This window comes from Haliotis rufescens, unplaced genomic scaffold (assembly GCF_023055435.1).
Source record: "Haliotis rufescens isolate VD_foot unplaced genomic scaffold, xgHalRufe1.0.p SCAF_16, whole genome shotgun sequence".
Lineage (NCBI taxonomy): Eukaryota > Metazoa > Mollusca > Gastropoda > Lepetellida > Haliotidae > Haliotis > Haliotis rufescens.
In genome coordinates this window covers 9,911,993-9,925,173 of record NW_025963846.1, presented here as the reverse complement: position 1 = coordinate 9,925,173, position 13,181 = coordinate 9,911,993, and the positions used below count along the sequence as shown (strand labels likewise).

General features: G+C 40.6%; 1 protein-coding gene across 3 annotated transcripts in view; it reads right to left on the bottom strand.

The window, feature by feature from the left end:
• Positions 1 to 13,181, bottom strand: part of LOC124134486 (cadherin EGF LAG seven-pass G-type receptor 1-like) — a 75,223-nt gene that overhangs the window by 21,867 nt on the left and 40,175 nt on the right. For all 3 annotated transcript variants that reach the window (XM_046499340.2, XM_046499332.2, XM_046499348.2), the window contains exons 6-11: positions 3,284 to 3,488; positions 2,596 to 2,708; positions 2,215 to 2,465; positions 1,636 to 1,710; positions 917 to 1,086; positions 288 to 434 (exon numbers count right to left, since the gene is read on the bottom strand). In XM_046499340.2, the coding sequence (XP_046355296.2) occupies positions 288 to 434; positions 917 to 1,086; positions 1,636 to 1,710; positions 2,215 to 2,465; positions 2,596 to 2,708; positions 3,284 to 3,488 (961 nt within the window). The remainder of the gene's footprint in view (positions 1 to 287; positions 435 to 916; positions 1,087 to 1,635; positions 1,711 to 2,214; positions 2,466 to 2,595; positions 2,709 to 3,283; positions 3,489 to 13,181) is intronic.

Below are 13,181 nucleotides of genomic sequence, written 5' to 3'. Positions count from 1 at the left end.
ATTACGTCGAATACGGTACGCCTGATGCCTGATGATCATGCACCACAGCAAAACCACTTTCCATTTTAATGTATAGTGGGAAATAAACTGGAACGTAAGTAATATATTCCGCATGGTGCTGAGAATGCAATTTGAATGCCAAGGGCTTGGATTTTGCAATCCAGTTTCTGTTCAGTTTCAAATACAATTTTGCACAACGAAAACTACAGATAACCTAGTACTACATTGAAAACACAATATGTTTAACTCATGACCACCAAGGTCAGAGTAACCTTGACCTTACTCACACTGAGTTGGCCATAGTCGAGGGTGAGCTCTTGACGACCTTGGAACCAACGGGACTCAAAGTAGTGCCACTTCCCATCATTCACTTTGCGGAAATCAAACACGATCTTGGTAGCCTTGAAGTTGTATGTGATGAAACCATCCTCAATCTGGAAGGGGAAAAAATATGCCTTCATCATTTTTGGTCTAGTGAGTGAGTAAGTATGGTTTTACGCCGCTTTTAGCAATATTCCAGCAATATCATGGCGGGGGACACCAGAAATGGGCTTCACACATTGTACCCATGTCGGGAATCGAACCCGGGTCTTCTTCGTGACGAGCGAACGCTTTAACCACTAGGCTACCCGACCGCCCCATTTTTGGTCTAGTGTTATCTTGGTATGTTACTGATTGATCAGAACAATGTGATCTCAGTTTTTATTCAGCGCCAAAATATTGTCCTCCAGAAGGACCATCTCACCACCAGGTTCACATGTGTGCTACTGTCATGAAGATAAATCAACAACCAACCAAACGCTGAAGTATAATAAGCATGGCAGCAACACAAGTATTGGTTAGTACAAAAACAGAACAAAAGATATTTAAAAAAAAAAAAAAATTCCTCCAAGAACCAAAGTCAATCATCTCTTACCATGATAGTGACTTGGCCAACGCTGAGATTTATCTGCATGAGGGCGCCACTGTCTGCTCGGGTGCGGAAGGCAAGACCGTTATACCATGGGAAACTGACTTTGTTGTTGGTGCCGAAGTTGGAGTAGGAGAGGTATCCATTGCCTTTCAACTTCCTCGGGGACTCGATCACTGAAATAAAACATGTGACCAACACTGAACTGACTGCATGTGACGATCTCACTAGTGAAGATAGGGCTATCTGGCCATATGGTTTTGCAGTTAAGAGTAAGTTAGTTGGGTTTAACTCGAATGGATTTTAGAATGAACATTTACAACTTTGGTGAAATCAATCAGCACAGGTATGGTGCTGCAAATAAGATGGATGCCAGAACGTGGTTGTGGCATGTGGAAGTGGTAGTTGTGGTCGTGGCGATGGTAGTTGTCACTGTGGTTGGCTGCGGCGGTTGTGTGGTTGTGGTGGTTGTGTTGTGAATGTGGTGGTTGTGTGGTTGTGTAGTTGCATGGTTGTGGTGGTTGTGTGGTTGCATAGTTGTGGTGGTGGTTGTGGGATAAATGTGGTAGTTGTGGTGTGATTGTGGTTGTTGTGGTTGTTGTGTTGTTGCACGGTAGTGGTGGTTGTGTGGTCGCATGTTTGTGGTGGTTGTGGGGTGAATGTGGTTGTGTGGTGGTGGTTGTGCAGGTTGAGATGGTTGTGGTGGCTCCGGTGGTTGTGGTTACCTTGGCTACAGTCCTTGCCGCCAGCCTTGTCTCGACATTCACAGGTGAAGGTCGTCCAACCCTCCTTGCATATACCTGCACAGAACATCAGTCATGGTCATTCAATAATCCAGGATGTATCAAATCTCACAACAGTACTACAGCATAGTTTGCCAGTTCATTACTTAGCCATATCAGACAGCAACCTTTTACAAAAAGACAACCAAGAAACAGCAAGCATCAGCTAAATCTTTCATTGCACTGCCAGGCAAGTATTCTACATCCTTAGTCCATAGTTCATAAAACATTTCTATGTCATTGTAACTACTCCTAAAACAGTGAGTGAGTATAGTTTGACACTGCATTTAGCAATATTCCAGCAATACCATGGTGGGGGACACTAAGAATGAGCTTCACACATTGTATCCATGTAGAGAATCAAACCTGAGCCTTCGGCGAGAAGAGCAAGCACTTCAACTACTAGGTTACCAAATCACCCAGCTTAAACCATGAGACAATCACATTTGTGACATCAATAACCATGCTGTTTGTAAAACAAGCTTGAGTTGATTTAAGAAACAGGAGACAACTGCGACTGACCTCCATATCGGCATGGCTTTTCCGAACACATGGACTTCTTGGCCGAACAGCCTGCCTCACTGCCCTTCCCCACATAGGAGACAGATGAGTTGAGGTTTAGAATGTCGTGGTCGATGTAGAAGTCTTTAATGCAGCCGACAAAGTCCTTGTTGACTATCTGGAAGGTGGTGGGGAGGGACGGCAACCCCCCAATCTGGAGGGGGCCTGTCAGATCCAGAAGGCGATGACAAATTTTTGTGGGATTCTCGCATCTAGCAAATGAAGGATGTTATTGCAGTATCAAACCAACTGGTCATTATAACTAATAACAATCTATAACAGCTTCTCAAAGACAACGATCAAAGTATTTAAAATCAAATATGCTAAAGTACTGCTACTTACATCTTATCAAGTACTGTTGCATTGCGATCTGCACAGGAGTAGTTCCCCAGCTGGGCATGGTAGAGAATGGAGACAAGAGTGTCACAGTCTTCTCCCACTGTCACTGTGGCTTCCTGGAAGAGGAAAACAAAGGATGTCCAGTCAGGATGTGGAAGAGGATGGATGGAAGGATGGATAAATGTGGTAATGGATGGATGGATAGATGGATGGATGGATGAGTGTGAAAGGATGAAGGAGTAAAGAAGAAGATGGTTGGATGAGTGGAAGGATGGATGAGTGTGGAAAAGGATGGATGGATGGATGGATGGTTGGTTTAGTGTGGAAGCATGGATGGATGAGTAAGGAAGAGGTTGGATGGATGACTGGAAAAGGATGGATGGATGGATGTGGATTGGGATGGACTAATATGGGAGGATTGATATGGATGGATGAAAATGAGCATTGAAGGGGGTGGATTGATATGAGTGGGTGGTTGGATGGATGAGCGTAGAAGACTTTGGTTATAAAAATATTATTTCCACTGCGTGCCCTTTCATGGTATTACGATTTTATCCATGCCATTAACACGAAGAATTTGAACCAACAAACAAATAATTGGGGGAATGTTAACCACTGACACTACATATATACAAATCCCTGATATTAAACATGCACAAACTTAACAAAGAATGGAAGAAAAATTACTTACCCGATTTAGAAAATTGACCTTGACCTTCACCCATTCGCCAGTGTTCACTCCGCCCCTGACATAAGGATTGACAGTCGTGATGTCAGCACCCAGGGAGTACGAGAACTGAATCTGTCCATCGATAATTTCCAGGGCAATAAAATCGTGGAGTTCATTAAATCGCCCGTTGTAGAAGAGCAAGCCATTTTTCTCCTGCGTGGCGAATCTGCAAGAGAATAATGAGGTGGTTACGATCTGACGGCTGACATTTTATCTTGATGCTTGCTCTTGCATCTTGCAACACAAGTCATAGCTCAAACTGATTGAATGAGATCTCAATACTGTCCATTTCAACCAATTCAATTTGACATGAAACATAATTTCATTGTAAATTATCTCGACTGACTTTTATATTTTTAGCATATGGATTCAAAGAATCACCTTTTAAGAGCTGAAACACTGAAGTTGAAAATCATTATTTCAAATTATCTCACACAAAAAACATTCAATACTGGAAATATTGGTAAGGACCAATACATGAGCTGCTTAATTTAAGTCTATAGTTGTATTTTCACAAATATGAAACAAAATATCGGCTTTTTATGATCACTAATGCTTCACAAATGACATCAATAAAACCATGGCCCAATAACTCAATTCTGAGTCTTTACAATTACTTCAACTGGCCACATTAACTCTCTATGCAGGCGCTACCACTGCACACAGCACATTCAGTATTTAACCAGGGTTACACGGTCATACCGATTGTGGCATTAGGCATTGGCCAAGCGCTCTCCCGACACACATTAATGACTCACAGCCTGGTCCGCTTCCACTATTGATTGCTGTTCTATAGCATTCCGGCCACGCATGTAAAAATCAATTAATCAGAAGCACTAATTTAAGGCCAGATTGAGTGCATTTGTGAACAATGTGAATCAACAGAGTGTCTTTGAGTGGTCAAATAAAGCGAATCAGATGCCTGTTGAACTGGCAGCTGTGAGTGAAGCCAAGATCTCATTGCAACCCCATAAATGACAAAATTAAATGAGACACTGTTTTCATTCAAAAGCATTCAAACATCTTGGAACAGAAAGGGAGATAATCTACTGACCAGACTGAGAAGCCATTAAGTAAATGTAAGAATATGATTGATATAAGAATAGTGCATTCAGGAAAATTATGAACAAAAAACATCTCAAAAATGAAAATTGGTACTTGTCAATATCTTAAAAAGACAATTTTTGTTTGTCTTGTCTGTTGTTTACAGTGAATGAGTGAGTGAGTGAGTTACGTTTAACGCCGCTTTTAACATTATTCCAGTTATATCACGGCGTGTCAGCTTTATGTGGGAGGAAAGCCCGAAGTGATGCAGGTCTCAGACGTTTACCACTTCGGTGAAACACACGAGCACGGGTATGGTGCTGACAAACCTAGAAACATAATCGGGGCGAAACGGGATTTGAACCCACAACCATAGGTTTCTGGCGTGCCCACCCACGACTGGGCCACCCGTGCCCCCCTGTTGTTTACACCAATCAGCAATATTCCAGCTTTAATACGATTGCTTGCAAACAATCGAGTCAGAGCCAGACAAAACAGTGGTTGATATTATGAACAGAATCAGGGTATGATGGCACACATAAACCAAGTGACTGAACCTGATCACCCAATGAGTTTGAGTCAACTCTTACGACAAGCGTAGGTTACTAAGGACTAGGGCTGAGACGAATCCAAATTTACTACCCGGGTACCCGCCCGGCTCTTAACCTACCCTACCCGGGTACCCACTGTAGATCTCTGGAGATGTCTCAAAATGGCCGATTGGGAACTTTTTTAGCATAGCCCTGGCAAAGCGTATTTAGATACATCTATTAAACAATCTGGTCATGCATACACTGAAGTTGACTTAAGTTATATCTTTATTCATCCATATGAAAAATCAGAAGGAATGGGTGCATAGTGAGAAAGAAAAGCAAACATTAATGACTTGTAGCGTAACCGTAGAGTTCCAGATAATGATAGTCATTAGACAATATATCACGTGACTAACCACGGGTCCGTGTAATCCTGTGGGTACCCGGGTCCTACTCAGTACCCACCCAACCCGGGTACCCGGGTACCCGGGTTACACGTCCCAGCCCTACTAAGGACCAATCAAATCCCCAAAGCCCTAGTTTGAACAACATAAGACCTTGTCAGGCAGGTGAGCACACCTTACACACAAGCCAGGTGTGCCATATTTACCCTATGACACAATACTCCAACACTGATGAATTTTAATAAGACAACTGGCATGTTATCCAGAAAGCTACTGGTATCCCACTTTAAAAACCCACCGGAGGAATGTCACTTTGATTTCCCCCGAAGACACATGCCCATGCATTTGAAGTCAAGTTTAGATGGATTAAGATTAAGTAGGTCAGATTGGTTGATAACATTTATTCTTTCATCCAAGCTCAAGTGAACATAATACGATTACCCAATGAACATAACTGCAGCGTGATATGAAATGCTTGTACATATGCTACACTGTCAATCACAAAGCTAGTCATTGTCCAGGTGCTTCCCCCAGTGGTGGAGTTCGACAACAATGGCGGCAAGGTGCCTGGATACAATGTAATGCTCCAATGAAGAAGGATATAAGGCAAGGCCAATTCAATTACTTGTTTTTAAGACTGATATCCCAAAATATGTGAAAGGTGGGGGGGGGGGGGGGGGTCGGTGGGTGAGTGAGTGAGTGAGTGAGTGAGTGAGTGAGTGAGTGAGTGAGTGAGTGAGTGAGGTTTTATGCCCCTTCTAGCAATATTCCAGCAATATCACGGCAGGGGACACCAGAAATGGGCTTCACACATTGTGCCTATGTGGGGAATCGAACCCAAGTGTTCAGCATGATGAGCAAACGCATTAACTACTAGGCTACCCCAACGACCCCAATACATGAATGAAAGATGAGTTTTGAAACAATACAATTAATTACTTTTATTTAAGCTCTGTATCTCACCTATCATAAAGGAAAAATGGTTGGCATGTTTAAAGTCAGATTGTAATGAAGTAGACAATCCATGACAAAATTTATTATTCCACCGAGCCCATTTCAGCATTTCTTGAGCATAATACACAAATTTTTCAGGGTTCATTTTGGAGGGAGCAGGACGATGCTATCTTTATTACCTTCAGACAATTACGTTTGTATAGAATCAGATTTTAGGGGGAATATGGATAAAAAGTGACAGGTAGATCTGCAAAAATAATAAAATAAGTTATGACATGAATCTGGCCGAAGAAGTGAATCCAATACTTCGTCGCCCAGGTGTTACCTGGGAACAGCTGATTCATGAGGTGCAGTGTTTTCATAAATATCTCATCTCAGAACTCATAACAAAGAATACACTGTATGTAGAGCGATGAAACAAGAATTGACATCCAGTCGGTATCATGAATGTGGTGTACCATATTGTTATCATCAGTACAGGACTGAAGGAATTCTAATAATGGCCCAAATAAATAATTTGTTCTTCCCAGAAACATTGCTCCAACTAAAATCCTTTGAGATCATGTTCTTGCATCCAGAGAGAATTATGAAGAAATGTTGAAAATGGCCACATAAAATAAATTCTTGCCTTTCTGTCCACATAACCAGCTTTTTTTAACACAAGGGACCCCAGACAATATTAATCATTTTGCACCACAAGGAATAGCTACATTATCTTCTGCTGAAGGAAGTAAAATTTGGGAACCAGACTATTACTTTAATCTACCTAATAAGCACACCAGGGCACACTTGCACAAAGTGGATGTAGTACTACGACAGCAGTAAATCTCTCACATTAACGGACATTTACGACAACCATAGCACTACAAGTGCTCAGTGCAAATAAACCCAGGTAGTCACTATGCTTCATAGTCAGCTGCCCATTTCCATCCTGATGAAAACATTACAATAACTGCCTTGTGTGAAACGGAGACGTTGTCTTCTTTGTAATTAATGAGTGAGTTGGGTTTAACACACTTTGAACAGTAAACCAGTTATAGCCCATTTTCACACTCCAAAGTGAAGTAGGTCTGTGTTTACATTGGTAAAACCCACAAGCATGGGCATTATATTGGCAAACCTATAAACCTTATCAGGTCGAATATGGAATTTGAACCCATGATCATAGGCTTCAGCCCCACCTAAGGGACGCAACTCTCCAAGCAATGCCCTCAATTAGTTCAATGACCTGTGTTTGTATTGTCTGGCCAGCTCTTTGACAAATGCAACAGTGTGCTGGTGGTGATGGGGAAAGAGTGGAGAACTCAAATTTGAGTCAGGGGTTCTGTATATACAGTTTAATAAGGTACTAATTCATGTATCACATTGGGATAAGGTTGCAGTACTCATAAAATCAATGAATGTGTATCAACATAAAATAGTTGACCGCTGTATTATGCAGCACCCTGACAGAGGGAAGCACCGCCACAAATTACTTTGTTCACGCCAGGCACACGACATTGCAGACAAATACCACCATAAGCCTGTGTATTGATTTTCCCGATGGCTGAGGCTCCCCTTGCTTGATTGTAGAGAAGTCAAGTCTCGCGAGAGTTAATCATGACTCTTACGGAGAGTACAGAAAGAAATGCTTCTCATACCAAAAACTATACCACAAGTAGGCTATATGTTTAATACTCAGGGCTAATTATATCCCTTTGTTTTCAACAGTAAATTACGTCCTGTCACTCAACTGGACTCCCAGACATTCTCCACAAACAGACTATTAATTTTTACATTCTTGTTGAACAGACTCAAAATGGGATTTTCAAGTAAATATTTTCAAATGTGAAATAGATACAATGAAATACCATTATCATTGCTGGGAATACCAGAAATTAACTTATGCTGTACCGATGACGGGTCATGGTTCTACAGTGCACACAAATAAATTTTGACAATGTCAATCAAATTTTGAGAAAACTTTGGCTAGTGGCGAGTAGCGACCTCTTTAAAACATCATAAATAAATAAATCTTTATTAGAGATAATCAAACTTGAAGCGATTTAAAAAAACTGCTAAAACTGACTTTATGGACAAATCTCTCAAGTTTAAAAAGGAAAATATTTACGCTCATGGAGATCATGTTTTTAACGTTATTCATAAGCAATGTGTTCACACATCTACAATTGCAATCAACAATCCAGTATTTATTTCTTTATTTTGCAATGAAAACATCATGAACTGAAAGATGCATTATTATTAATGGCATCTAAATAATTTTTTTAATATTTTGGCTCATGTTTTAAATATTTACTTGTCTGTTGGGAAATAATTTGAAAACCTGTGTAAAACCCTGTGGGTATCCACGACAAGCGAACACCACAGCCACTATGCTACTCCACTGCCCCTCTTATAACAACTCGGTCATTGTTTCTCTGGGTACCAGGCAGGGTAACAACCAGTACCACATTTACATCTTTGAGTATCATGTGGCCTGGGATCAAACCGTGGAGGTGGTCTTCTCACCCAGGAGTGAGTGAGTGAGTATGGTTTTACGCCGCTTTTAGCAATATTCCAGCAATTTCACGGCAGGGGACACCAGAAATCGGCTTCACACATTGTACCCATGTCGGGAATCGAACCAGGGCCTGGCGTGACGAGCGAACGCTTTAACCACTAGGCTACCCGACCGCCCCTCTCACCAAGGAACACAAACTACTTAGTATCATGAATCAGATCTAATGGAACTGATATGGGGAAATTCAACAATTTAACTTCAGGATAGCCATCTATCATGAACATATTAAACCATGTTTTTGAACAGGCTAAAAATCCAGTAATAAAGAAATTACTTTCAGTAAACAATTTATATAGAATTACAGAGATATCCATTTGGTTTGGTACTCTGGACTGTACATTTGTATTTAACGAGAACTTGTACCGCAGGTGCAATGACCCCATTACCAGCAGCCATGAACTATTTACAGGTAGATTTACCTGTGACTGACGGCGAATGTGTCATTCTAGGAGTGGAAATAATCAATAGTGTCTGTCAACAGTATCTGTCATGGCACAATAGGGCAATTCAGGAATGATTGCTGAGAACAACTTTAAGAATGTACAACAATCGATCGTTTCACCCTAACTTTAGAATTACTTTTTATTTTCAAATAGAATTTTTTTTCGATACATATTACTATCAGAAGTGTGTATCTACACAGAGAGTAATCCTTTTCTCTTTTGCTTGTGGATCAATCAATTAATAATGCCTCAAAATTGCAAGGACATTATTTATTTATTTATTTATTTATTTTTGTTTGTTTGTTTGTTTGAATGACATGCCAAAAATCCAATATAACTTGACAATAGCTTCCGACAGTTTAGAAGATTGCATTCAATGAACCATTGGAATTACAAAAAATATTAACTTGAAAAGCCACTTTATAACCAGCCATTCCCAGTGTACAGGAAAGTAGCATCAGTGTTGCTGCCATCAGGACAATGTACAATGTGTGTGAGACGTGCTATCTGTGATCTCCGAGCGGCATTATGAACGTTTGATCACTCAGATGCTCCATCATCGTGTCTGATCTAATGGAGCTGATTGCACGGACATCTCGACAGGCCACAGTAACAGCAGCAGCTCCTTGCCGCTACAGACACAGCATCATCTACGTGTTACATCAATACATTGGGGCATTGATGCTTCCCTCTGTCTGGGGAAGCGGTTATTTGGAGATAAATCGGTAGTCGTTTTTAGACATATCAGACATTGTACAAATAATGTGAATCACATTTGCAAATAGACATTTTGAAAGGGTTAACTTGTAAAATTGTCACTGGTTCATCTGTCAAAATATATAAATAATCTAGACGATACATCTAATAATGAACTAATTTTGTTTCACAAGGCATTCAAATTATGTCACTGGTTTATCTGTCAAATTTTAAAAATAATCTAGATGGTAATTCACATCTAGAATAACTAACTACTTTAGTTTAGCAAGACATATTTACCGGTACACTTCCTGACAATGAACAATGTAAGAGACACCACAAATGACAGATTAATTAGCATCCTTCACTGAAGCTCATCCTGGAAGCCCCACCATTAGTGTAATGGAGTCCCTCGTCATTAATGAGGTGTTGGAAGTTTTGATGCCATCAATCTGAATCTCACCACCTGACCACCTGATGCTTCAAGCACTGTAGAGGTAATTAGCACTTCGTTAATTTGAGCTGGGGTCATGTGAGAGGTCAATCTCAGATTACGATCAGTGAGGAGCTTGATGGAGATTCCATGGTTGTCTCGGCTATCCCTGAGATACAGTCATCCTAACCACTCGTTATCTATGACAAGTCTCTCAATTATTCCACTGTTTTAGTAGACATTGTTGCATTTCCTGTCCATGAATATTACATAATTCCGACCAGTAGGAAACAGTTTTGGTAAATCATGAGGCAAATTGCTTAAGTCACCTAGACAAACATTTAGTCCCAGAAATAAAGTTAATTATTTAAAAACATACATCCACAAAATATAAAAGTGAAATCCAAATGGAGCCAAGAGCAATACTTAATTTCAGGGCAATCTAGACTTGCCAAATCAGTCTTCTTCAATGGATTCTTCTCTTTTTAAAAAATTATACCCTAGGGCCTGGGCCCTGTGAAGACGCTGGGGTAGAATAGGTCTTCAGAAACCCATGCTTGCCGTAAAAGGTGACTATGCTTGTCGTATGCTAACAGGATTGGATGGTCAGGCTCACTGACTTGGTTGATGCATGTCATCGATCCCAATTGCCTGGATCGATGCTCATGACATTAATTACTGGATTGTCTGGCCCCGGACTCGATTATTTACAGACCGCCGTCATATAGCTGGAATACTGCTGAGTGCGGCGTTAAACAACAAACAAACCAACCCACCAACCAAGGCTATAGGGTTCTGTGAGACAGGCTATAGTTACACAATTGGACCAAGTGCAGACAAAACATAAACATCTGGCTTTCCTCCAGAAATAACTAATTGTATAGCATATGAGGATATTGATTGGATTGCTTCTTTAAGCGTTATGTCATTCAAATCAGACTCAACTCAAAACCAACGTAGTGAATGGGTCCAGGCTATTTATCATAGATGTGAGAAATAATTCACTGGACAATCGAAGACAGTTCTCGAGGTGACGAGACTCTTTGTTAAGCCTTTTCCTCCACTATCCTGTCACTACACTGACCCAAGCCTCCATCTTGTATTCATGTAAATGATAACGTTGGTGTTACAACTATTTTTAAATACTTCACAAGAACCCAGACATCTGTGACAAAGATGCATTGGCCTGTCTGACCATGCATCATGTAGATGGTTAATTATTCCATGGATACAGGAGGACAAATTGGTTCATTACAGGCCTGAGTGCTGTCAGTAACATGGTTGTCCAACTGGTTAATCTTATTTTGTCGTTAATGTTAGTGTGTTTGGGGATAGTTAAAAGTAAATGAGTGAGTGAGTTTGGTTTTATGCCGCTTTTACCAATATTCCAGCAATAACACAGGGGGACACCAGAAATGGGCTTCACACATTGTACCCATGTTGGGAATCAATTCAGGTCTTTGGCGTGACGAGCGATCGCTTTAACCACTAGGCTACCCGACCATCACAGTTAAAAGTAAAGACAAGTGGAATTTGTTGTGGGTTCCGCAATACAAACTTACACTAAGTACACATCTTCTATCAGGTGTCTGAACTAAACTACCAATAACATGTGCAAGTAAGAATACATACGTTTGATTGTGGCTGGGAATACAGTAAACTACGGTTATAACGAACTCAAAGGGACTACTAATTCTAGTTTGTTATAACCGTTGTTTGTTATAAGCATATATACAGCAGATAGTCGGGACCAAAAAGTAAGTTTGTTATATCCGTCAGTTCGTTATAAGCGTGTTTGTTATAACCGTGGTTTACTGTATGTGTATTGATTGTTGCATTGGCGCATGGCTGCAGGATCTTTGTTTTGATGGTTCTAGTACTTGTTGAATTATTGGTATAACAATTACGATTAAAAACAGTGGTAGTTATGTCAGTATAGAGAAATGTCAAATGTGAGTGTGAGTGAGTTGGGTTAAACGCTGCTTTTAACAGTATTCCAGTTATATCACGACGTGTCAGCTTAATGTGGGAGGAAAGCCATTAGTGATGCAGGTCTCAGACATTTACCACTTCGGTGAAATCCACGAGCATGGGTATGGTGCTGACTAATCTAGAAACATAATCGGGGCGAACCAGGATTCGAACACACAATCATAGATTTCTGGAATGCCCAAGGGACGCAACTCTGCACAGTGAATCATGGCGCCTTAGATGACTGGGCCACCCGTGCCCCCCCGAGAAATGTCAAGTGAGATAAGTGTTGTTGATGCAGCTCGGCCATTATTCCATCGATACAAGATGCCAAATTGGTTCATTATCGGCCTGAGCGCTGTCATTAACATAGTTGTCCACTGTGTATCGTTAGGGAAGCACCATTATATCCTGTACCTAATGGATCAGCCGGTGTCAATTGTGAAATTTGGTACATTACTTTACGCACACACGCAAGCTGAAAAGATTACATTGGGTAATTATGCACAGTGTTTTAATGCTCATATTTTCTTGTTCTTTTCAAGTGTATTTGTACACAAACAATTAAAAATTAACTGGGTTAAGGTGATTTAGCATATTTGACACAAATAAGCAGTTTATCTGAAGCTCTGTTAAATCCGAGTCACCTTTGGTCCCAGACAGAATATAGTGCCTTACAAAGGACGGTAGTATAACATGCCCAGGAAGTCAACAGTCATATTAATAATACAAAGGATTTATCCGAAACACAAGCAGACAAATCTATAAATTGTAATCAATTTAAGTATCCCTGTCATGAAATTCAAAACCTTGATATTCAG